Genomic DNA, 27484 nt, shown 5'->3' on the forward strand with positions numbered 1-27484 from the left:
AACATTACTCTTTCTTCTATCCGTAAAACGGATCATAGCTTTCATCTTTACAATAGCATTCATGCTATCCGTTAGGACGGATGGCGTTCATCTTTACTTGACTCGATTGGATTTCAACCGATTAAGTTGCATAACTTAACACTACTTTCGTTAACATACCCAAATCCACAAGGGATTTGTCGCTTACTTACTACATTGTCGCATTCGTTATACAAGGATAGCTTTTACATTGAATTTTATATAAATAGGAAATATAATAAAGATTCGTATAAAACGAAACATACCTCGATCTTGCACGCCTTCCGGTTTCTTGGTGCTTGTACCTTCTTCCTTTATGCCTACATCACGACATTCATTCCTTTGTTTAGTTTATCGCTTCATTCTACCATTTTTCCAAAATACACATACATTCCTCATTTAGGCATTTTATCGAACACATGGTAGGCATTATGGTTATGGAACAAGGTACAAGTCTATAAAGCATGTTCCATGAGTTTATGATCACACAACAATCTCATTCATTCAATTTCACATAGTTATTTTATTCTACATCAATCTAATTATCATTCTAGTACTACAATCAAGATCATACATCAAGATAACAAGGATTCTTAACACTATGATCCTATTAATCTTAACTCAATTTCAACAAATGGGGTTCAACCAATATATTTCCTACAAGTCAGAAATCAACATGATTCTTGTTCTAGAGAGCAATTCTAACTAGGATTTCTCCTTTTTGATACAAGAATTCCAGATTGGATTGAACCCATCTTTCTACAATTCATAATTTTCATGATTAAAACTCACCTCTTTACTAGCCAAGGTTAGATGCTTGATTTTTAGGGCTCATGCATAGGAATTTCCCACAAATTGTGACTCAATTTGCTTGATTTCTAGTAGCTAGGGTTTTGGCTCCCCTTTCTTCCTCCCCTGGATCTCACGAACACACACCAGTGTTTGTGTTTTTGTTTTGATTATTTCTTAATTAACCCATTTTATTCACTAATTACACAACTAGCCCTCCCACTTAGAGAGAGTATTTAACTTAAGCATTTTTATTTAACTAGTTATCATTATACCATGACTTTCATTAACCAAGTTAATTTCTTTATTTATCATTTACCATTTTTGGGGTGTTACAAGTCTACCCCCCTTAAAAGAGGTTTCGTCCTCGAAACCGGAGCACATAACTAGTTTAAAATTTGACATACTGAAAAGAAAAGGATAGTGTTTCCTCATTTCATCTTCTGCTTCCCATGTGAGATCTGAACCCTTTCGGTGCTGCCATTGTACCAACACTTGTCTAACAGCTTTGTTGCGGAGATTCTTCACCTTGAAGTCCTTAACGGCTATAGGTCTTTCGACATAATTTAACCCTTCGTCCAACTCGATATCATCAAGAGGTACTAGTGCTGTCTCGTCCGCAAGGCACTTTCTCAATTGCGACACGTGGAAGGTATTGTGAATTCCGTCTAGAGCAGGCGGTAATTCTAATCGATATGCAACCTTTCCAACCCGAGCTAAGATTTTAAACGGCCCGATGTAACGAGGACCTAACTTTCCTCGTTTGCGAAAACGGATTATACCCTTCCATGGGGACACTTTTAGCAAAACAAAATCTCCGACTTGGAATTCGATAGGATGCTTTCTCTTGTCTGCATAAGCTTTTTGCCGATCTTGAGCTGCTTTCAACCTTGTTCTAACCATTTCGATCTTTTCATTCGTTACTGTTATTAAATCACTTGGTGCAAGTTCTCTTTGTCCTACTTCACCCCAACATACGGGAGTCCTACATTTTCTCCCGTATAATAGTTCGTAAGGTGCCATTTGAATACCACTATGGTAACTGTTATTATAAGAAAATTCGACCAGTGGCAATTGGTCGTCCCAGCTTCCCCCAAAATCTAAGGCACACGCCCTCAACATATCAATGAGTGTTTGAATGGTTCTTTCTGACTGGCCGTCAGTTTGAGGGTGGTAGGCGGTACTTATGTGCAACTCCGTACCCACACTCTCGTGAAACTTTCGCCAGTAACGAGAAGTAAATCTAGTGTCCCGATCCGAGACAATCGACACGGGCACTCCATGACGGGATATGATCTCGTTCATATAAATTTCTGCCATCTTCTCGAAAGAGTAAGCTTCTTTGATGGGTAAAAAGTGAGCGCTTTTTGTAAGTCGGTCTACGATTACCCATATTGTATCGTGCCCTTTCTTTGTTTTAGGAAGCTTGGTTATCAAATCCATCGTTAGTTCCTCCCACTTCCATACTGGTATCTCCAAAGGTTGTAACTTCCCGTACGGCTTTTGATGTTCTGCTTTCACTTGGGAGCATGTTAAGCATTTCGCGACGTATTTAACTATGTCACGCTTCATACCCGGCCACCAATAATTGGCTTTCAAGTCCCGATACATTTTTGTAGCCCCGGGATGGACCGAATATCGAGACTTATGTGCCTCGTCGAGCAAGGCAGCCTTGACTTCACAGAATCGTGGGATCCAAATTCGGCCGAACCGTGTCTTAAGCCCGGTCGAATTCTCTTCTAGATTATCGATCACACCTTTTAATCTTTCCCTCTTCAGGTCTTACGCTCTGAGCGACTTTATTTGGGATTCGCGTATCGCCTCGAGTAATCGTGACGTAACTATCATCTTCATGGATCTCACTCTTATGGGAGATGGATACTCTTTACGGCTTAACGCATCGGCTACTACATTTGCCTTTCCCGGGTGGTAGAGGATATCACAATCATAATCCTTGATAAGTTCCAACCACCTCCGCTGCCTCATATTTAGGTCTCTCTGTTCAAAGAAATATTTAAGGCTTTTGTGGTCCGAGTAAATGGTGCATTTTGCCCCATATAGATAATGCCTCCAAATCTTTAATGCAAACACTACCGCCGCTAATTCCAAGTCTTGTGTGGGGTAGTTCACCTCATGTGGCTTCAATTGTCGCGAAGCATAAGCGATAACTCTCCCTCTTTGCATTAGAACACAACCCAATCCCTGGTGTGAAGCGTCTGAATAGACCACCAGGTCTTCGGTTCCGTCTGGTAATGTTAAGATCGGGGACTTGATAGTTTCTCTTTTAACATTCGAAAAGCCTCCTCCTGTTCTTTTTCCCATACAAACTTCTCTTTCTTTCTTGTCAATTTTGTTAAGGGTAAGGCTATCTTGGAAAAATCTTGTATGAACCTTCTGTAATATCCCGCAAGACCCAGAAAACTTCTTATCTCTGTTGGGTTTTTCGGAGAAACCCACTTCATTACAGCATCAATCTTTGAAGGATCAACCAAAACACCCTCCGAATTTATTAGGTGCCCCAGAAACTGCACTTCCCTAAGCCAAAAGGCGCATTTTGAAAATTTTGCGTAGAGCCTCTCCTTACGGAGAACTTCAAGTACTTCACGCAAGTGTACTGCATGTTCGTCTTTGCTTTGTGAATAAATCAGAATATCATCTATGAATACAATCACAGACCTATCCAACATGGGTCGGCATACACGGTTCATAAGGTCCATAAATGCCGCCGGCGCATTTGTTAACCCGAAGGACATAACTAAAAACTCATAATGTCCATAACGGGTTCTAAATGCGGTCTTTGGAATGTCTTCTTCTCGTACCCTAACTTGATGGTACCCCGATCGCAAATCTATCTTGGAGAACCAACTCGCCCCTTGTAACTGGTCAAAAAGGTCGTCAATTCTAGGTAAAGGGTAGCGGTTCTTTATGGTTAGCTTATTTAACTCCCTATAGTCGATGCACATGCGCATCGACCCGTCTTTCTTCTTAACAAATAAGACGGGCGCTCCCCAAGGCGACACACTTGGGCGTGTAAAGCCCTTGTCTAGGAGGTCTTGTATTTGTGTCATTAATTCCCGCATTTCCGTGGGAGCTAATCTATAGGGAGCCTTCGCGACCGGTTTCGCACCCGGATTCAATTCGATATTAAATTCCACTTCTCGCTCGGGAGGGAGTACCGGCAATTCCTCCGGGAATATATCCGGAAATTCGTTCACAACTTCAACATCTTCAAGCTTTGGGGAGCTTTGTTGAGTATTTACTACGTAAGCTAAGTATGCTCTACTCCCATTGAGCACGTACTTAGTAGCTTGAACGAGAGTACATAGCTTCGCTTCCATCTTTCTTTCGCCTTGTACATTTAATCGCCTTCCACTTGGAGTTTGGAGAAGTATAGATTTGGTTTCACATTTTATCTCCGCGTGGTTTTGAGACATCCAAACCATACCCACTATTACTTTGAATTCCCCCAAGATCATGGGTATAAGATCAATAGCAAACTCCTCATCCTCAATGGTCAATTTACAATTTTTACATATTTCGTGCAACAAATAACTTTTACTATCTGCTATCTCTACTTCTAAGGGCATCGACATTCGTTCAATCTTAAAGGATGGATGTTGAACAATTTCACTAGAGATAAACGACATAGTGGCTCCGGTGTCAAACAAAACGTAAACCGGTATAGAATTTATTAGAAAAATACCTGAGACCACATTTGGCTGGGACTTGGCTTCTTCAGATGTGATCTGAAACATTCTCCCCTTTGCCCTAGAACCCTCTTGCTTCTTATCTTCTTTCTTTGACTCTTGTTGAAGCTTTGGACATTCCGACTTGATATGCCCTTTTTCGAAACAGTTGAAACAAGTCTTTGGGTTGTTCGGGCATTGATAGGACGAATGCCCCTCCTTACCGCATTTAAAGCACCCCTTCTTACCTAACAAACACTCTCCGGTATGGAGCTTTCCACACATCTTGCATGGTGTAATCCCACCTTTCGACTTACCCTTTCTCCCTTGAACCTGAAACTTCCCCTTTTTGGATGGACTAAAACTTGCATCTTTTTCACTCGGTCTCTTTTCACCTCGCTCCTCTTGCCTTTTAATTTCGATCTCTCTATCCCGCGCTAAGTTAATGAGCTCCTCGAGGGTTTCACATTTCGAGGGGGTGATGAACTCTCTAATTTCTGCCTTTAGCACGCCATAGAAACGATTTATCTTCATTCTTTCGGTTGTCACCAAATCCCCACAGAATTTCATCTTGTCCATAAAAGTGTTTGCTATTTCATTTACTGATTCGTTTTTCTGTCGGAGGCGTAAGAAATCCTCCTGAATCTTGTCAATAGCCGACTGAGGGCAATGATATTTCATGAAGGGCCCCTTAAACTCGTGCCAAGTCATAACTTGCAGTCTGTCTTCGCCTACCTCCTTGCTGTGAGCATCCCACCAATCCTTCGCCTGATGGGTTAGTAAACCGGTAGCGAACATCACTTGATCCTCCTTATCACACCGACTTCGTATAAACACCGCCTCTATGTTCGAGACCCATCGTTGACATTCAACGGGATCTATTTTACCGTCATACGTCGTCGGATGGCATGCCATAAAATCCTTATAAGTGCACCTTCGTTCCTTACCTCTACCCTTGGATCCTTCGATTAATTCTTTCAATTCTTCAAACCTACTGGTCATCATAGCATCCACCACACCCAGAACTCGGCTTTCTACTTCTTGAGCCAATCGTGGAAGATTGGCTTGTATAACCCCTTCCGCTACTTCCGTGACTTTGTTCTCGAATGCTTCTTGTCTAGCCGCATCATTGTTATCATCATTATCATCATTGATATTTCTTGCATCGGCCATCTACACAACAGCACATTTACATTTAACACAATTAACAAGCTTTCATTACGTCATAGTTCATTAATCCAAGTTTACTTCATCCACCTTCCCTTAGTTAGATTTTACTTGCCTTTTTAAATTTTTACTATTCGTTCATATTATTCGACTCGTCACCTCTGATTCTTTCGAGTCCATCACTTCATAATTTCTATTTATGGTTCCCCATACTTATGAAGTCCCACATGGACTTTTCATCACAATTTAATAGGCTTTCAATTGATACGGAAACTTAGAATGTGTAAAAACAAGGCAAATCAGCGAACCAGACCTACGCTAGCCGTCGGCGACGGCAGGGTAGCCCGTCGGCGACGGCTCTTAAAAGTGGGCGTCGGGTAAAAAGGTCCGTAGGCAGGAACTTAGGCCGTCGGCCAACATAAGGCGTCGGCGACGGACATACAGGGCGTCGGCGACGGCCTTCCCCTGATCATTTCGCTGCAACTTCATTTTTTTTGTGTTTTAACCCATTTCCAGGTCCGTACCAGCTGCCCGGGTTCCGGAATTACTTGCTTTGCTACCCATAATTGTTACTTCACATATTTAACTTAACCTTACATCTTAAACTCATGACATATACTAGCATTTATAGAAAGCATACATTATTACCTCATTGGCGATTCTGGAGCGAGCACACTTTCGAACGAGCCATCGGTTTGAGTTCAAGCATCGCGTTAAAAGCTCGAATCCCTCAAACCCTGGCTCTGATACCAACTTGAAACGACCGCTTTTCCAAAATAATAGATTACTTACAAAAACAAGATTTTTCGGACATTGAAATACAACCTTGACACTTAATAGAAATTTTTACAAAATTTGGGCATGACCCGTTTGTAAAACGGACATACCCCCTGTTTTGACATATCATACAACGTTTACATACGACCCATTTTACATAAAACCATCCCAACAAAAACGACGAGTTTTCAAATCTAAAATATTTCAACAAAGTTTAACAAAGTAACAAAACATGGACCCAAAAGCATGCATATAAGTTGCGGAAGCGCTTAGTATTATAAGGCTTGAACATGTGCTCGTCCCATATCTCCAAATCGCCTATAGAGGTGCTTTACCTACATTAACATACACAATTTAAAAAAAAGTTAGTTATCACCATAGAAAATCATAACCCTTCGTTTTTAACTTTATCCATATAAAACATTCTTACTCTTACGCATACAACAACCCAATAATTGGGTTAGGCATAACCACTCTCGTAGAGAGTTTGACATACACATTCGACCCGTGTGATTGGGTTTAGCATAAACACTCTCGTGGAGAGTTAAGCATACACATTCAACCCGTTTAATTGGGTTTATTGGCTTACAACATTACTCTTTCTTCTATCCGTAAAACGGATTATAGCTTTCATCTTTATTATAGCATTCATGCTATCCGTTAGGACGGATGGCGTTCATCTTTACTTGACTCGATTGGATTTCAACCGATCAAGTTGCATAACTTAACACTACTTTCGTTAACATACCCAAATCCACAAGGGATTTGTCGCTTACTTACTACATTGTCGCATTCGTTATACAAGGATAGCTTTTACATTGAATTTTATATAAATAGGAAATATAATAAAGGTTCGTATAAAACGAAACATACCTCGATCTTGCACGCCTTCCGGTTTCTTGGTGCTTGTACCTTCTTCCTTTATGCCTACATCACGACATTCATTCCTTTGTTTAGTTTATCGCTTCGTTCTACCATTTTTCCAAAATACACATACATTCCTCATTTAGGCATTTTATCGAACACATGGTAGGCATTATGGTTATGGTACAAGGTACAAGTCTATAAAGCATGTTCCATGAGTTTATGATCACACAACAATATCATTCATTCAATTTCACATAGTTATTTTATTCTACATCAATCTAATTATCATTCTAGTACTACAATCAAGATCATACATCAAGATAACAAGGATTCTTAACACTATGATCCTACTAATCTTAACTCAATTTCAACAAATGGGGTTTAACCAATATATTTCCTACAAGTCAGAAATCAACATGATTCTTGTTCTAGAGAGCAATTCTAACTAGGATTTCTCCTTTTTGATACAAGAATTCGAGATTGGATTGAACCCATCTTTCTACAATTCATAATTTTCATGATTAAAACTCACCTCTTTACTAGCCAAGGTTAGATGCTTGATTTTTAGGGCTCATGCATAGGAATTTCCCAGAAATTGTGACTCAATTTGCTTGATTTCTAGTAGCTAGGGTTTTGGCTCCCCTTTCTTCCTCCCCTGGATCGCACGAACACACACCAGTGTTTGTGTTTTTGTTTTGATTATTTCTTAATTAACCCATTTTATTCACTAATTACACAACTAGCCCTCCCACTTAGAGAGAGTATTTAACTTAAGCATTTTTATTTAACTAGTTATCATTATACCATGACTTTCATTAACCAAGTTAATTTCTTTATTTATCATTTACCATTTTTGGGGTGTTACAAGTCTACCCCCCTTAAAAGAGGTTTCGTCCTCGAAACCGGAGCACATAACTAGTTTAAAATTTGACATACCGAAAAGAAAAGGATAGTGTTTCCTCATTTCATCTTCTGCTTCCCATGTGAGATCTGAACCCTTTCGGTGCTGCCATTGTACCAACACTTGTCTAACAGCTTTGTTGCGGAGATTCTTCACCTTGAAGTCCTTAACGGCTATAGGTCTTTCGACATAATTTAACCCTTCGTCCAACTCGATATCATCAAGAGGTACTAGTGCTGTCTCGTCCGCAAGGCACTTTCTCAATTGCGACACGTGGAAGGTATTGTGAATTCCGTCTAGAGCAGGCGGTAATTCTAATCGATATGCAACCTTTCCAACCCGAGCTAAGATTTTAAACGGCCCGATGTAACGAGGACCTAACTTTCCCCGTTTGCGAAAACGGATTATACCCTTCCATGGGGACACTTTTAGCAAAACAAAATCTCCGACTTGGAATTCGATAGGACGCTTTCTCTTGTCTGCATAAGCTTTTTGCCGATCTTGAGCTGCTTTCAACCTTGTTCTAACCATTTCGATCTTTTCATTCGTTACTGTTATTAAATCACTTGGTGCAAGTTCTCTTTGTCCTACTTCACCCCAACATACGGGAGTCCTACATTTTCTCCCGTATAATAGTTCGTAAGGTGCCATTTGAATACCACTATGGTAACTGTTATTATAAGAAAATTCGACCAGTGGCAATTGGTCGTCCCAGCTTCCCCCAAAATCTAAGGCACACGCCCTCAACATATCAATGAGTGTTTGAATGGTTCTTTCTGACTGGCCGTCAGTTTGAGGGTGGTAGGCGGTACTTATGTGCAACTTCGTACCCACACTCTCGTGAAACTTTCGCCAGTAACGAGAAGTAAATCTAGTGTCCCGATCCGAGACAATCGACACGGGCACTCCATGACGGGATATGATCTCGTTCATATAAATTTCTGCCATCTTCTCGGAAGAGTAAGCTTCTTTGATGGGTAAAAAGTGAGCGCTTTTTGTAAGTCGGTCTACGATTACCCATATTGTATCGTGCCCTTTCTTTGTTTTAGGAAGCTTGGTTATCAAATCCATCGTTAGTTCCTCCCACTTCCATACTGGTATCTCCAAAGGTTGTAACTTCCCGTACGGCTTTTGATGTTCTGCTTTCACTTGGGAGCATGTTAAGCATTTCGCGACGTATTTAACTATGTCACGCTTCATACCCGGCCACCAATAATTGGCTTTCAAGTCCCGATACATTTTTGTAGCCCCGGGATGGACCGAATATCGAGACTTATGTGCCTCGTCGAGCAAGGCAGCCTTGACTTCACAGAATCATGGGATCCAAATTCGGCCGAACCGTGTCTTAAGCCCGGTCGAATTCTCTTCTAGATTATCGATCACACCTTTTAATCTTTCCCTCTTCAGGTCTTCCGCTCCGAGCGACTTTATTTGGGATTCGCGTATCGCCTCGAGTAATCTTGGCGTAACTATCATCTTCATGGATCTCACTCTTATGGGAGATGGATACTCTTTACAGCTTAACGCATCGGCTACTACATTTGCCTTTCCCGGGTGGTAGAAGATATCACAATCATAATCCTTGATAAGTTCCAACCACCTCCGCTGCCTCATATTTAGGTCTCTCTGTTCAAAGAAATATTTAAGGCTTTTGTGGTCCGAGTAAATGGTGCATTTTGCCCCATATAGATAATGCCTCCAAATCTTTAATGCAAACACTACCGCCGCTAATTCCAAGTCGTGTGTGGGGTAGTTCACCTCATGTGGCTTCAATTGTCGCGAAGCATAAGCGATAACTCTCCCTCTTTGCATTAGAACACAACCCAATCCCTGGTGTGAAGCGTCTGAATAGACCACCAGGTCTTCGGTTCCGTCTGGTAATGTTAAGATCGGGGGACTTGATAGTTTCTCTTTTAACATTCGAAAAGCCTCCTCCTGTTCTTTTTCCCATACAAACTTCTCTTTCTTTCTTGTCAATTTTGTTAAGGGTAAGGCTATCTTGGAAAAATCTTGTATGAACCTTCTGTAATATCCCGCAAGACCCAGAAAACTTCTTATCTCTGTTGGGTTTTTCGGAGAAACCCACTTCATTACAGCATCAATCTTTGAAGGATCAACCAAAACACCCTCCGAATTTATTACGTGCCCCAGAAACTGCACTTCCCTAAGCCAAAAGGCGCATTTTGAAAATTTTGCGTAGAGCCTCTCCTTACGGAGAACTTCAAGTACTTCACGCAAGTGTACTGCATGTTCGTCTTTGCTTCGTGAATAAATCAGAATATCATCTATGAATACAATCACAGACCTATCCAACATGGGTCGGCATACACGGTTCATAAGGTCCATAAATGCCGCCGGCGCATTTGTTAACCCGAAGGACATAACTAAAAACTCATAATGTCCATAACGGGTTCTAAATGCGGTCTTTGGAATGTCTTCTTCTCGTACCCTAACTTGATGGTACCCCGATCGCAAATCTATCTTGGAGAACCAACTCGCCCCTTGTAACTGGTCAAAAAGGTCGTCAATTCTAGGTAAAGGGTAGCGGTTCTTTATGGTTAGCTTATTTAACTCCCTATAGTCGATGCACATGCGCATCGACCCGTCTTTCTTCTTAACAAATAAGACGGGCGCTCCCCAAGGCGACACACTTGGGCGTATAAAGCCCTTGTCTAGGAGGTCTTGTATTTGTGTCATTAATTCCCGCATTTCCGTGGGAGCTAATCAATAGGGATCCTTCGCGACCGGTTTCGCACCCGGATTCAATTCGATATTAAATTCCACTTCTCGCTCGGGAGGGAGTCCCGGCAATTCCTCCGGGAATATATCCGGAAATTCGTTCACAACTTCAACATCTTCAAGCTTTGGGGAGCTTTGTTGAGTATTTACTACGTAAGCTAAGTATGCTCTACTCCCATTGAGCACGTACTTAGTAGCTTGAACGAGAGTACATAGCTTCGCTTCCATCTTTCTTTCGCCTTGTACATTTAATCGCCTTCCACTTGGAGTTTGGAGAAGTATAGATTTGGTTTCACATTTTATCTCCGCGTGGTTTTGAGACATCCAATCCATACCCACTATTACTTTGAATTCCCCCAAGATCATGGGTATAAGATCAATAGCAAACTCCTCATCCTCAATGGTCAATTTACAATTTTTACATATTTCGTGCAACAAATAACTTTTACTATCTGCTATCTCTACTTCTAAGGGCATCGACATTCGTTCAATCTTAAAGGATGGATGTTGAACAATTTCACTAGAAATAAACGACATAGTGGCTCCGGTGTCAAACAAAACGTAAACCGGTATAGAATTTATTAGAAAAATACCTGAGACCACATTTGGCTGGGACTTGGCTTCTTCAGATGTGATCTGAAACATTCTCCCCTTTGCCCTAGAACCCTCTTGCTTCTTATCTTCTTTCTTTGACTCTTGTTGAAGCTTTGGACATTCCGACTTGATATGCCCTTTTTCGAAACAGTTGAAACAAGTCTTTGGGTTGTTCGGGCATTGATAGGACGAATGCCCCTCCTTACCGCATTTAAAGCACCCCTTCTTACCTAACAAACACTCTCCGGTATGGAGCTTTCCACACATCTTGCATGGTGTAATCCCACCTTTCGACTTACCCTTTCTCCCTTGAACCTGAAACTTCCCCTTTTTGGATGGACTAAAACTTGCATCTTTTTCACTCGGTCTCTTTTCACCTCGCTCCTCTTGCCTTTTAATTTCGATCTCTCTATCCCGCGCTAAGTTAATGAGCTCCTCGAGGGTTTCACATTTCGAGGGGGTGATGAACTCTCTAATTTCTGCCTTTAGCACGCCATAGAAACGATTTATCTTCATTCTTTCGGTTGTCACCAAATCCCCACAGAATTTCATCTTGTCCATAAAAGTGTTTGCTATTTCATTTACTGATTCGTTTTTCTGTCGGAGGCGTAAGAAATCCTCCTGAATCTTGTCAATAGCCGACTGAGGGCAATGATATTTCATGAAGGGCCCCTTAAACTCTTGCCAAGTCATAACTTGCAGTCTGTCTTCGCCTACCTCCTTGCTGTGAGCATCCCACCAATCCTTCGCCTGATGGGTTAGTACACCGGTAGCGAACATCACTTGATCCTCCTTATCACACCGACTTCGTATAAACACCGCCTCTATGTTCGAGACCCATCGTTGACATTCAACGGGATCTATTTTACCGTCATACGTCGTCGGATGGCATGCCATAAAATCCTTATAAGTGCACCTTCGTTCCTTACCTCTACCCTTGGATCCTTCGATTAATTCTTTCAATTCTTCAAACCTACTGGTCATCATAGCATCCACCACACCCAGAACTCGGCTTTCTACTTCTTGAGCCAATCGTGGAAGATTGGCTTGTATAACCCCTTCCGCTACTTCCGTGACTTTGTTCTCGAATGCTTCTTGTTTAGCCGCACCATTGTTATCATCATTATCATCATTGATATTTCTTGCATCGGCCATCTACACAACATCACATTTACATTTAACACAATTAACAAGCTTTCATTACGTCATAGTTCATTAATCCAAGTTTACTTCATCCACCTTCCCTTAGTTAGATTTTACTTGCCTTTTTAAATTTTTACTATTCGTTCATATTATTCGACTCGTCACCTCTGATTCTTTCGAGTCCATCACTTCATAATTTCTATTTATGGTTCCCCATACTTATGAAGTCCCACATGGACTTTTCATCACAATTTAATAGGCTTTCAATTGATACGGAAACTTAGAATGTGTAAAAACAAGGCAAATCAGCGAACCAGACCTACGCTAGCCGTCGGCGACGGCAGGGTAGCCCGTCGGCGACGGCTCTTAAAAGTGGGCGTCGGGTAAAAAGGTCCGTAGGCAGGAACTTAGGCCGTCGGCCAAAATAAGGCGTCGGCGACGGACATACAGGGCGTCAGCGACGGCCTTCCCCTGATCATTTCGCTGCAACTTCATTTTTTTGTGTTTTTTGTGCTCGTCCCATATCTCCAAATCGCCTATAGAGGTGCTTTACCTACATTAACATACACAATTTAAAAAAAAGTTAGTTATCACCATAGAAAATCATAACCCTTCGTTTTTAACTTTATCCATATAAAACATTCTTACTCTTACGCATACAACAACCCAATAATTGGGTTAGGCATAACCACTCTCGTAGAGAGTTTGACATACACATTCGACCCGTGTGATTGGGTTTAGCATAAACACTCTCGTGGAGAGTTAAGCATACACATTCAACCCGTTTAATTGGGTTTATTGGCTTACAACATTACTCTTTCTTCTATCCGTAAAACGGATTATAGCTTTCATCTTTATTATAGCATTCATGCTATCCGTTAGGACGGATGGCGTTCATCTTTACTTGACTCCATTGGATTTCAACCGATCAAGTTGCATAACTTAACACTACTTTCGTTAACATACCCAAATCCACAAGGGATTTGTCGCTTACTTACTACATTGTCGCATTCGTTATACAAGGATAGCTTTTACATTGAATTTTATATAAATAGGAAATATAATAAAGATTCATATAAAACGAAACATACCTCGATCTTGCACGCCTTCCGGTTTCTTGGTGCTTGTACCTTCTTCCTTTATGCCTACATCACGACATTCATTCCTTTGTTTAGTTTATCGCTTCGTTCTACCATTTTTCCAAAATACACATACATTCCTCATTTAGGCATTTTATCGAACACATGGTAGGCATTATGGTTATGGTACAAGGTACAAGTCTATAAAGCATGTTCCATGAGTTTATGATCACACAACAATCTCATTCATTCAATTTCACATAGTTATTTTATTCTACATCAATCTAATTATCATTCTAGTACTACAATCAAGATCATACATCAAGATAACAAGGATTCTTAACACTATGATCCTACTAATCTTAACTCAATTTCAACAAATGGGGTTTAACCAATATATTTCCTACAAGTCAGAAATCAACATGATTCTTGTTCTAGAGAGCAATTCTAACTAGGATTTCTCCTTTTTGATACAAGAATTCGAGATTGGATTGAACCCATCTTTCTACAATTCATAATTTTCATGATTAAAACTCACCTCTTTACTAGCCAAGGTTAGATGCTTGATTTTTAGGGCTCATGCATAGGAATTTCCCACAAATTGTGACTCAATTTGCTTGATTTCTAGTAGCTAGGGTTTTGGCTCCCCTTTCTTCCTCCCCTGGATCGCACGAACACACACCAGTGTTTGTGTTTTTGTTTTGATTATTTCTTAATTAACCCATTTTATTCACTAATTACACAACTAGCCCTCCCACTTAGAGAGAGTATTTAACTTAAGCATTTTTATTTAACTAGTTATCATTATACCATGACTTTCATTAACCAAGTTAATTTCTTTATTTATCATTTACCATTTTTGGGGTGTTACAATTTCGTAAAGTCATAACTTTTAACATCGTTCGACAATTTACGAATTCGCAACAAATGTAACACTATTATCAATGGTTTCAAAAATCAAACACAATTTGTCACAAAGTTGAAGCAATAAACAATTCGAAACCCTAAATTAAACAACTACCTACGCCGGGGTGAAACCGAGATGATTAGCCGCTCATGGTTGAAGAAGCTTGATCACCGGATGATTGGAATGCGAATTGAATCATCTTGAATCTTGTGAAATGGTAGAAGGATGAAGATTAGGGTTTTGGTGGATGATGATGGTGAAAGGAATGATGGATTGGATGAACTAGGGTTTTGGATGGTGATTGTGAATGATGATGATGATCTTGATGATTCGGGTTATGATTCGGGTGATAGTGATGATGGATGGTGAATTGGTAGGTGATAGATGGGTGCTTGATGGCTCCAACATGAAGATTCCAACCCTCATAAGTTGTAACTTACGAGTTTAATGGCTCCCCAACCAATTAGAATCGTTCCCAACAACCCAAACACCAAACTTCGCGTTTCAGCAAACCACAACCCGTCGCCGACGGCCTGGAGCCCGTCCCCGACGGCCTCCAGATCTCTGAAATCCATCCGACGGCTTGTTTGGCTGTTTACGGGCACCTTTTGACGACGGGACTTTCTAGAGCCCGTCGGCGACGGCCTAGAGTCCGTCCCCGACGACCTCTAGTTTTTCCTGTTTTGTCCGAAACTGTTTTCTTCATAACTTCTTCGTTATAGCTCCGTTTTACTCACCGTTTTCGCCCACGTACTCGTAATTCAGCCCTCTATCATGCGATCTTCCAATATATTCATTTTAAATCCATTAACATTCCCAAAACACATCCAATCTTCGTGATTAACCCGGTTTTGTTCATTTCACATCCCCGGTTGATCCGATTCACGTCCCGGTGCTCCGTTTAGCTCCCGATTAGCTCCTTAAACTCTTTTAGACCTGTAAAACACGAATCCCATTAAAAGTAGGCTATTCAAGATTAAAAGCTATGTAAAAACATCAACTTAAGCACAAACGATAACCAGTTTTCGACCACGTATCAAGTTCTGCCTTGTTGTAGGTATCATAACCCCGGTTACGTAGTAGATACGCTGCCCAATTGATCCAGGGTTCTGTAACGGCTGTCGTGGTTCTGCCCGACGTAGTTGTTGGAATGCCGTCTCGGGGAAGGTATCGTTAATATAAATATTGGGTTATTATACTAACGCGTGTGCATTTGTATAAATTATAGATAATCACCAGGAAACCCTTAAAGAAAACCTAAGACAACAATGTGAGTAATATCCTTTTTGCAAATTGTTCTTACAAAACCTCACCTAAATTAAATTATATTAAACAGTTATTGAGTATTTGTATTCTACAATTATCGTCGGTATGTTGGGGTTTTGTATACAAAATTTGTTACTACCTTGCGAGGAGTAACATGACCACAAGTCGAGTTGACAGTACCATGGGTGATAATCGAATAGATGGAAACGAATGTAATTGCGAGACCTCCCTCAATACTGTACAATAGTTTTTACTAAATTTGATTAAACTGGGATTCACTCACCAGTATTTCCCGCTGACAAAATGTTTTTTTAAACGCGTTTCAGGTAACAAAATTGTAACACCCCAAAAACGGGTTTGGTAATCAAACCACGCTAATATTTATGAACGGGTAAAAATACCGTTAGTGGTGAAATTAACCCGGTAAATATTAGGATTTAAACAAATAAACCTAATATTAAATAAAAGTTGAACGAAAACTTTTGAGGAAGTAAAAGTTTATAAACAGCCCGAGATAATGGGATTTAAAATAAACTGAGTCGTACCCTATAATATAAACCTTAGATTATACATTCGATATCGGTAATAAATAAAACGAGCTAACTAGGAATAAAAATAACCTAGTTGGAAGGAAGTCTTGTAGTAACATGTTAGTGGGTTAAAAACACCTAAAATAAGGACCTAAGAATAGATGAGGGGCCAAAGGTGTTAAAAAATCAAACTAGTTTTTAATTAAAACAAAATTTAATTTCCAAACACACACTTATGTGTGTGTGGATCGTACATAACACAGGGGGGGGGGGGCGACCAAGCTTGCTCTCAAACCCTAGTTCATGCAATTTGATCAAATTGAAGGCCTAAATCAGTTCCAAAACGAAATCCAAGCAAAGATTAGTGATCACCTTCGTGAAAGGATCATAAGGTATGCCTAATTTTGCTATTTGGTTTCACCTTGAGTTCTAGGTGAAAGCATGAAATCAAAATTTTAGCTTGCATGATCGAAGTTTGGATGAAATTAGGAATGATTTTATGTCTAGGAGTAAACCCTAGTCATTTACTTGTTGAATTGATGTTCATAATTGTGAATTCATGATCACCCGATTATGTGCTGAATGGGTTTTGTAGAAACATGATGAACCCTAGAATCATAATGGTTAAAATTGTGTTAATAGAACTCCCTGAAGTTAGATTTGAAGTTTGATGTTAGTACTTGTTAATTATGCTAGAATTTAAGGATTAAGAACACTTAAATGGGCTGGAGAAATTTGATGTTTCGTGTTGCACACAAGGTGCTTGATGAAATGCTTGAACAAGAAAATATAACAAAGCTGATTGGGATTAAAAATTATTGGGCTGTAGTTTTTATAAAATCATATAAACTCACTGGAACGACCTGTGAGGTTGAGCCTTATATGCTCAGAAAGCTATTGAAATATACTACGTTTTATGTTTGAACATGTTTGTTAAATTCTGATGTTAAACGGGTCAAAACAGTGTCCGAAGTCGGCTGAACTTTTTTGACAGCAAGCTGATTGGAAGCATTTTGACTTCGGAGCTGATTTTGCAAAAATCATAATTAATTCTAGGATGCTCGGATTGAGTTGATTATTTTTGGGATGGAAATGGTAGTCATAATATGATTTGACTAAACTAACCATTTTATGGGTAATATGATAGTTTGACTCTTGACGAGCTAGGTGAAGCTTGGAGGAGATGATCAAACGGGATAAAGGCACGAGTAAGACTTGCTTGGATGAAAGGTAAGTAAAGCTTACACCTATTTTTTTAGCATACGTATTTATTCTATAGGTGATAAATACAACAATAGATCATGTTCGAATTATGGGTTCCGACACGAAACGAAATGGGTCGGAACGAATAAAAACGTTTAAAATCATGATTAATGGTGAAAGAGGTAAAATGGTAATTTACTCATAAATCGACTAAGAATTTATGAGTTTTCTTAAAGTTACCTCATAGCTTAATTAATAATGGAAAAAGGGGCAAAATGGTAATTTAGTCACGTGATGACTAATTGTAATCGAGATTAAAAGGATACCCACGGCGTAAGCCGAACTGGGTCAAATATGTAAGAAAAAAAGGGGGAAATTTTTGTGGTAAAATCCGTAATGGGTCGATGCGTGATTGAGTAATTAGAAACCATGATTTGTAATAAATATAATTGTTTGGCCGTATAGACCAAACGGGTCAAATGATGGTGATAACCTCATATGACCATATCGACTAATGTTGGTTGTTAAGTCATATGTTTACAGGAACGAATAGCAATTTGGATAATTGCGTCATCATAGAATATTGAATTAATAATAGGAAGGTATAAACGGGTCTATACGTTGACTCGAGCCAGGTACGCTTATATATAGATTTATAGTTAAAAGTGTTTAACTTCCCTTAACGGGTCAAAAGGAGTAGATAGGTAAAACGGGTTAAGAATTCATAAGAAACCCGTAATTTGAACCTTGCACAGTAGTAAATTGATATAACGTGATATGCATGATATTTTGAAAAGGTAATAGACAAGTTTGTTTGATAAATCACGAAAGGGTCAAAAAGTGTCATAATTGAATTTCAAGCCGAGAGCTTGAAAGTTAAAATTTTGTGAATTTAGATGTCGGGTTTCCACTCCGTAAGATGGAGAATTAAATTACGAACGCGTAGGAAAAAGAATCGCGAAAAACGGACTTGTAGAATGAAAGTTATGCACCTTAGAAGTTGAAAAATTGAAAGAAAATGGTGCTGGGCAAAAGTGCAGGATTTTAACCTGCACCCGCTGGAAAACGGTCTCCCCCGCGGCACGCGAAGGGAGTCACTTGTTCTGGCGTGACACGCGGGCGCGCTCGCGACCCGCGAAGGATTGAAAGGAATCTGTCGCGTGTCGCGACAGATCAAAAATCTGATTTTTTTTTTGTTATTTGTATGATACCGGAACTTGTTTTTACATGTTATAAAGTTGTCAAAACTAACAATTGAAGTGGTTTTGACCTTAGGTGATGTTCGTCTCATTTCGGACGCCGATCAAGCAAGAATTCAAGAACCGAACACAAAGTTTTGAAGCTTCCGCGCTAATCTAATATTGTTTTAGACAATGTTTATTTGTAAACACTAAACTCAATGTTGTATGTTTTAACTAGTTAGTTTGTAAACTAGAATACCATAACCATGTAAACTTAGTTTTTATAACTAAGTTTTGAAATGATGCATTTTGAAATTAAAAGAAAGAAAAATGCGTGTTTTTAGTTTAAAATCTTAAAACAATGAGACGGGTGTTACAAGTTGGTAATCAGAGCTCATGGTTAAAGAGTAAAGTGTGTTCGGTTCGAGGCTTGATCGCAAATCCGGCAAGTACAAGTATGTTAACGGTTTAGTATGATTAAAGTGTTGTGAACAACACATAGGGTTATCATGTAATACACGTTACCCCAACGAAAATGATTAGTATAGCTAACGAAATCACGTGCGTTGACACGTGCAGTAAAAAGCTTTGTATTACAATACGGGCATTTATTAATGTTGAAATTACTAACTTTTGTAAATGTTTCGTTGAAGGATACTCGCATCTGAAGAAGACAAGAGTTGGAACGAATTGTGGATATGACGGTGGAACGGTCCGAGGTATGACAAGCAGAGCATACGCATCAAGGACCTAAATCGTGCGACGATCGCGAACAAAGTTAACGGCAAGAAGAGCCCGTTAGGGCAAGCATTTACAGGTGCACATTTTAAATTTATTGAGTGAATAGTAATATGCAACAAATACGTAGAAACTGACTGTTGCATATGTAAGTTAAAAACTTAGAAAAACCTGAATAGAATACCTATCCAGGATGTTATTTCCTAGAAAACTAAATAGAGGCGTTACTTACATGGGGTGTAATGTGAAAATTATAAAAGGACATGTATATCAGGTGTTGATCGCTTACTCTGGCCAAGTAAGTAGTGAATACGTGGTACCATGAACTTTTATGATGGACATACTGACATCCGATGTAGTAAGGACGGGGTGAATGGGACAAATTAAAAAGGTACCCAAATGAGTCAAATAAGCAAAATGTTTGATGGTAAACGTAAACACAAGTCGGATGACAGAAGCGTATTACGTTAGAATAACTAGCCCGAGAGAAGGGACAAAGATTAAAGTAAATAAAAATACGAACCAATTAATGTGAATGCTAAGGCATAGGGGATAAAGTTTGACTGTCATAAGTGACGAAATTCACACAGACAAGTCAAAGGGGTAGAATAAAGAATAAAGGGCTTGAATGAATTAAAACGATGAATTTCGCTAAGACGACCAAATAAATTAAAGTGACGTCTAAAACCCTATAAGAATGGTTACTTGATGATGACTTCGGTAAAGATACCCGATAGATGGGTAGGATTTTGAAAGTATGCGTAAATCAAGAGACGGGAACGCGAAATAGAAAGTCAAAGGACTCGGATTAAGAGTCATGACTAAAAGACGATGAGAATTTGCAAACAGGAATTTTGCTAACTACGTTCAACTATTTTAAAGTTGAACGGGTCGAATAAAGATTGAAGTTTGACGTTCAGGAGTAATGAAATCTCACACGAATAAGTCAAACGAGACGAATAAAGTATAAAAGCTTGATAGGGCAAGTAAACGCAAACCGGTGAAACCGAAAAGCTAAAAAAAACATAAAAAAAATATGAGTGAATTTCAAGTTTTGTCCTTTATCTTTAGGCCACTTTGCAAGTTTTGTCCTTTATGTTTAAATTTAACGAGTTTTGTCCTTTATGTTTAAAAATCAAGCACGTTTTGTCCTTTATGCTTGATTTTTAAGGACAAAACGTGCTTGATTTTTTAAACATAAAGGACAAAACGTGTTCGATTTTTAAACATAAAGGGTAAAACGTGCTTGATCTTTAAACATAAAGGACAAAACTCGTCAAATTTAAACATAAAGGACAAAACTTGCAAAGTGGCCTAAAGATAAAGGACAAAACTTGAAATTCACTCAAAAAATAATAATAAAAGAACCCGGGTAATGGGTTGTAAAGAAATATAGGAATAAACCGGATAACAAATAACAAACAAAAAAAAAACAAAAAAAATAAACAAAAAAATAAACCGACCTGTAAATGACATAGGAAGTTATAGAGTCGGAATATTAGTTTAAAATGGAAGCGGGTGCAGCCTTAGACTACGGTCAAGGTCCATAGAATTCAGGCATGAAAATAAACGACTTCTAAACATCAAAAAGGGTGTGCTGACACCGAAAGTATAACTTTAGAACGACATGTGTAAAAGAGGATCTACGGGATCGTCATGACCCTCAGGATAGTAAGTGGTGTTGAGGTCTACGGGACCAAAAAGACCCTTGGGTCACAAATAGAAAGAAACAAACCGTTGGAATCTCACCTTAAAAAGGTGGAAATCTAAAGAGATAGCCTACGAGGCTAAGTAAAAGAAGCTACAGGTCACTTGGGTAAGGCGTGGAAAATTGGTTACAATTCTTTGCGTAAGAATAATAACGGTCAGGAATAAACTTAGAACGAAAATTCCTAGACATGAGAAAAAGACGTAAGATAAAGAGAAAACGTAAACTAAAAATTTAGTTTTTAGTTAAAAGCAATGTTTTAACAAACATAAGTAGTATGAGGTGGTTCAAGAAATAGTAAACACACATAAAGCCAGAGATGGCAGTATAATATGCCCGGGTGCCGGGGCATGAAATGGCGGTGACTAATCAGTCAAGCCGGTAAAACCATTGAAGTCAAAAGAAGATTATTGACTAGGTAAAGTGCGTCAACATAAGATTAGCGTGAAGTAAATGTGTTGACGGACTAACGCAACTGAGTGGTCAGATAACAACTCGGTCAAGTAGGCGAAAAGGATATGAAATATAAAATGAAAATTTCGGTTCATAAGGACTTACACATAAAGGACGCTCTTGTCAATATGAATGATAATATTGTCCGAAAGAATGAATATCATACAAACGAAACTAAGTTCGTTCAGTCTAAATTAAAGAACTAAGTGAGAAAGGTTTCGGGGACGAAACCTCTTTAAGGGGGTAGACTTGTAACACCCCAAAAATGGGTTTGGTAATCAAACTACGCTAATATTTATGAACGGGTAAGAATACCATTAGTGGTGAAATTAACCCGGTAAATATTAGGATTTAAACAAATAAACCTAATATTAAATAAAAGTTGAACGAAAACTTTTGAGGAAATAAAAGTTTATAAACAGCCCGAGATAACGGGACTTAAAATAAACTGAGTCGTACCCTATAATATAAACCTTATATTATAAATTCGATATCGGTAATAAATAAAACGAGCTAACTAGGAATAAAAATAACCGAGTTGGAAGGAAGTCTTGTAGTAACATGTTAGTGGGTTAAAAACACCTAAAATAAGGACCTAATAATAGATGAGGGGCCAAAGGTGTTAAAAAATCAAACTAGTTTTTAATTAAAACAAAATTTAATTTCCAAACACACACTTATGTGTGTGTGGATCGTACAAAACACGGGGGGGGGGGGGGGCGACCAAGCTTGCTCTCAAACCCTAGTTCATGCAATTTGATCAAATTGAAGGCCTAAATCAGTTCCAAAACGAAATCCAAGCAAAGATTAGTGATCACCTTCGTGAAAGGATCATAAGGTATGCCTAATTTTGCTATTTGGTTTCACCTTGAGTTCTAGGTGAAAGCATGAAATCGAAATTTTAGCTTGCATAATCGAAGTTTGGATGAAATTAGGAATGATTTTATATCTAGGAGTAAACCCTAGTCATTTACTTGTTGAATTGATGTTCATAATTGTGAATTCATGATCACCCGATTATGTGCTAAATGGGTTTTGTAGAAACATGATGAACCCTAGAATCATAATGGTTAAAATTGTGTTAATAGAACTCCCTGAAGTTAGATTTGAAGTTTGATGTTAGTACTTGTTAATTATGCTAGAATTTAAGGATTAAGAACACTTAAATGGGCTGGAGAAATTTGATGTTTCGTGTTGCACACAAGGTACTTTGCCTTGTTTATAAAACAATGGTTTCATGAATATTAAGCATATTATTTTGCTTATTGCAATTATTTAAAATACCTACAAATAAGCTTGTCAACGAAGTTGTGAAAATGAGATAAAGAATGATTAAAGCATATAATACATATGGGTAGTTTGACTATTAAGAAAGTGAAACTGACCTATGATTTAGTTAAGTAAATTATATGCAAGAAACACCATAGGAAATGGTAGTCATAATATGAAATGACTAAACTAACCATTTTATGGGTAATATGATAGTTTGACTATTGACGAGCTAGGTGAAGCTTGGAGGAGATGATCAAACGGGATAAAGGCACGAGTAAGACTTGCTTGGATGAAAGGTAAGTAAAGCTTACACCTATTTTTTTAGCATACGTATTTATTCTATAGGTGATAAATACAACAATAGATCATGTTCGAATTATGGGTTCCGACACGAAACGAAATGGGTCGGAACGAATAAAAATGTTTAAAATCATGATTAATGGTGAAAGAGGTAAAATGGTAATTTACTCACAAATCGACTAAGAATTTATGAGTTTTCTTAAAGTTACCTCATAGCTTAACTAATAATGGAAAAAGGGGCAAAATGGTAATTTAGTCACGTGATAACTAATTGTAATCAAGATTAAAAGGATACCCACGGCGTAAGCCGAACTGGGTCAAATATGTAAGAAAAAAAGGGGGAAATTTTTGTGGTAAAATCCGTAATGGGTCAGATGCGTGATTGAGTAATTAGAAACCATGATTTGTAATAAATATAATTGTTTGGTCGTATAGACCAAACGGGTCAAATGATGGTGATAACCTCATATGACCATATCGACTAATGTTGGTTGTTAAGTCATATGTTTACAGGAACGAATAGCAATTTGGATAATTGCGTCGTCATAGAATATTGAATTAATAATAGCAAGGTATAAACGGGTCTATACGTTGACTCGAGCCAGGTACGCTTATATATTGTAACACCTCGAAAAATTTCGTCCAATAATGTCTTGACACGTGTCATAAAGTTCCGTTATGGGAAAACATACTTTAGAGGGACTAAAAGTGACAAACAGTGAAAACTATGGAACGTAAGGGTCCAAAGTGTCAACAATGGATAAATAGGCTCTATGATAACCCCACATAATGTTTATAACCTTTAACGGATGGTTCATGGATCATACGACGCGGAAATTGCCCAAAAGTGAAGTATTGTAAACTATAGGGGCCAAAAGTGTCAACATGTTTAATTTATACCTCTGAGTGAACTTTTGGCAGACCCGAAGCTTTGTATAGCTAAAATATACTCACTAGAATATGTGGTAAAAATTTCATGAAGTTTCGTCAACGTATGAGAAAGTTATGGCCAAAACCGTACTTAAGGGACTAGAAGCGTCAACGTCGAATTTCAGGGCTTTTCGGTTGAGCGCAAAGTTATCCGAGGGCATTACCATGTTGGTAAAAGTCCTAAGGTTCATAAAAACCAAGTTTGGGGGTTTACGGGTCGAGAAAAGTAGCCGAAACATCACGTACAAGCACAGGGACCATTTCTGTCAATTGAGGAAAGTTGTTGGCTGATCAGAGGGGTCAGGCGACCCGCCTGGGAATGCCCAAGCGGGCCGCGTGGGTTGCCCAGCGAACAGAAAACGTAGTTGGGGCTGATTTGGGTCCGAATTCGAGTGGGATACAGTTGTTTGCACCTCCTCTTGCACCAATAACATTACATGCAAGCCTATTACAACAGTAAACCTCAATTCCCTGCTTTAAATCCGAATTTGCATCCATTTGTGATCATCTACACTAGTAACCAAGAACACCAAGACTTGCAAGAGCTCTCAAAGCTTCTCTGGAGGAATTCTGATCAACAAGGCCGACTTCTAGTGATCATTTAACATCTATAGGACTCTTGTAAGCCTTCAATTCGTTCTTTGATCCATTCTTGTTGTGTTAATTGCTAAAAGTCAAACTGGGTGTTCATAACCTTTGACTTTCTGATTAAACGGATTTCTTTCAGTAATTTCTCGAATTGAAACTTGTTATAGATTAGTATTTATGTGGGAAACAAACCCTCTAAAGGGTACTAACTGATTCCCACTACATGCATGCTTAATGTCGAGTCAAACCTAATTCTAAAAAGTCAACAGAAGTGATTTTTGCGAAAAATGACATGATTAATGATATAGATGACATGCAACCTGATTGATCATTGAAAATAACTTGTAACATATATATAAATGTGTTTTAATCATCATCAACTCGACACTCTATAGTATAGCCACGAATCGGAACCGAAAGTCTTGTAAAACGATTATTTCGTAGACTATCGATTCGGATTCATACATGCATGTACAAGATCTGTATTGGAAAGTATTTTTGACCACTTTTATTTGAGTTAAACTTTCTGGAATTTTCGTTGATTGAGTCTATGTTTAGCCTATTCGAATGCTTGTTTCCGGTTTATGCATAAAGTTGACTATTTTGCCCTTTTTGATTTAAAACGGGATTTTTGGAAAAGTGAAAGGATAGAAATCTTTATTTTATTTATATAAACTTGCACCGAAAGTTTCGGATCAGTTGGTGGTCCAGATTGTGAGTTATGGCCATTAGCGTAAACTATATTATAAATTTACATAAACGGTCCTTTTCGCGTAGAACCCGTTTCTGGCCACATTTTGACACGAAACTTTTTACCAACTGATTATATATAATATTCTGGGAATTTTGATGATTTTTAATTAATTTTTGGCTGGACGGATCCTCGATCACCTAGCCATTTCGGCTTATGTCGGTTTTGACCGTTTTAGCCATAAAAAGAGTTTTACACCTCCGTTTGACCCGAAACCTTTTTCTACTGATTTTGTATGATGAATAAATTATTATAAGACTTCTGGAAATATAAAAATCTCAGATTTACTGTGAAAACCCGAAAACGCCCTTAAATCGTATTTTTAGCGTCTTAAGCGCATAGTAAGCGTTGTACTTGTTTTAAACCTATAAAACTTATACCCTACTGATATAATATGTTATATTAAGTATATTTACTGTATGAACCAGACCCGAAATTCAGATTTCTAATTTTATCCTTTTATTATCTTTTAAATGACCAAAATGCCCTTCTAAGGCATAAATTGAGTTTAAAATTATCCCGGGCAATATAGGACATAACTTACTGATATAATATCATATTCTAAGCATATTAATTCAGGGAACTTGCATTTGAATCTTTTGGCTACCCGTATCGCCCTTTTCGCGTTCGGTTCGGTTTACGTAACTAGTTTGCGTAAATTGACCGAAACGGGTCAAACGATATCGTTTTTACTTCAAAATCCAGAATGTATTTAGTATACCCATATTATACAAGTATTTGAACTTGTCGGGTCTAAATCACATTCTATCCGGTCTGTCGCTTAATCGTGCGTAAACCGTATCATTCCTAAAACTAACCGGTCAAAGCTTAAGCTTAAATAAAAGGCCGTTAGGAATCTAATAGGTTAATTATAAACCTTTGTTCCAGATTAGGAAGCCCGGTAAAAGCTACCACCACTTATCGTTTGTGACTTATACTTGCTCAGGTAAATACATTTTGACTTATTTTCCCTATACGGGCTTGGGGTACGGTATTTAAAATACCGCTTGATCGGGCGCACAAGTCCTGCTCCTTATAGGTGTTCAGTCTTGAATAGCTTGTGCGACTTCGTTTAAACAGTTTTGTCTTACTTAAAAGGCTTTGGGGGGTTGTTGACCGTGTCCCGGATATCCTTGGCATTTTCTTACGAGATGGCCACGACCAGAGCACGGGGTGTAGGCGTACACCCGTCGTGTATAACTCTTTGATGTGGTGTGTCAATTAAATCTCTAGCCCGGACAGTAGATCCCGGGCCACCAGAGATATAAGTGCATGTAATTCGTTCACAAGTTTATATTGAATAAATATCCCAAGTTAATAAAAATATTTATGCCTTGTGCATTTAAATAAATTTTCAATCATTTTCAAAATGAGTCAGTCGATTTGTATTTACCAGTGTAAACTGACGTATTTTCCCAAAAGATTAAGTGCAGGTACTATACGGAAATAGGCTGGCTGTTTCCTAGAGAGCGTCCACAATAGTCTCGCAAACTCGGACGACATTTATCTGTTGAACTATTTATTTCTATTTTTTATGTGATCCGCCTGTGGATCCATTTCAACTACTGTGATATTTATCATTACACTTTATTTAAAAGTTGAAATGTTTCTATTCTGCTTCCGCTGTGCATTATTATATTGTGTTGATTGTCTATGACGATGCCAACTACGTCACTGTACCCCACACCGGGCCCACCGGTGACACGTGGAAATGGGGGTGTGACAGGTTGGTATCAGAGCCAACGCTGAGTGAATTAAACACTATCCTGATGTGTTTAATCTCAGTTACACAATTGCACATTCCTCGATTTTCGAGTCTAGACAAAGAACTTAGGAAATGTTCGACATTTCGTTTAAATTATTTTTATTTATTAATGCATTGTCTTATATATTTTGT

At 38.6% G+C, this 27484-nt stretch overlaps 3 protein-coding genes across 3 annotated transcripts; all 3 read right to left on the reverse strand.

The window, feature by feature from the left end:
* Positions 1–1058: 1058 nt before the first annotated feature.
* LOC110876928 lies at positions 1059–1830 on the reverse strand. Its single transcript, XM_022125086.1, has 2 exons — positions 1215–1830; positions 1059–1066 (listed from the first exon to the last, which is right to left on the reverse strand). Exons 1-2 carry the CDS (start codon positions 1828–1830, stop codon positions 1059–1061), a joined length of 624 nt encoding a protein of 207 aa, XP_021980778.1.
* Positions 1831–6755: 4925 nt separating this feature from the next.
* LOC110876927 lies at positions 6756–8856 on the reverse strand. The gene is made up of 3 exons (XM_022125085.1): positions 8241–8856; positions 7311–7364; positions 6756–6772 (listed from the first exon to the last, which is right to left on the reverse strand). The coding sequence occupies exons 1-3, from the start codon at positions 8854–8856 to the stop codon at positions 6756–6758; spliced, it is 687 nt and encodes a 228-aa protein (XP_021980777.1).
* Positions 8857–10929: 2073 nt separating this feature from the next.
* Positions 10930–12693, reverse strand: LOC110876926. The gene has a single exon (XM_022125084.1). It carries the CDS (start codon positions 12691–12693, stop codon positions 10930–10932), a length of 1764 nt encoding a protein of 587 aa, XP_021980776.1.
* Positions 12694–27484: the final 14791 nt, after the last annotated feature.

This window comes from Helianthus annuus, chromosome 9 (assembly GCF_002127325.2).
Source record: "Helianthus annuus cultivar XRQ/B chromosome 9, HanXRQr2.0-SUNRISE, whole genome shotgun sequence".
Taxonomy (NCBI): domain Eukaryota; kingdom Viridiplantae; phylum Streptophyta; class Magnoliopsida; order Asterales; family Asteraceae; genus Helianthus; species Helianthus annuus.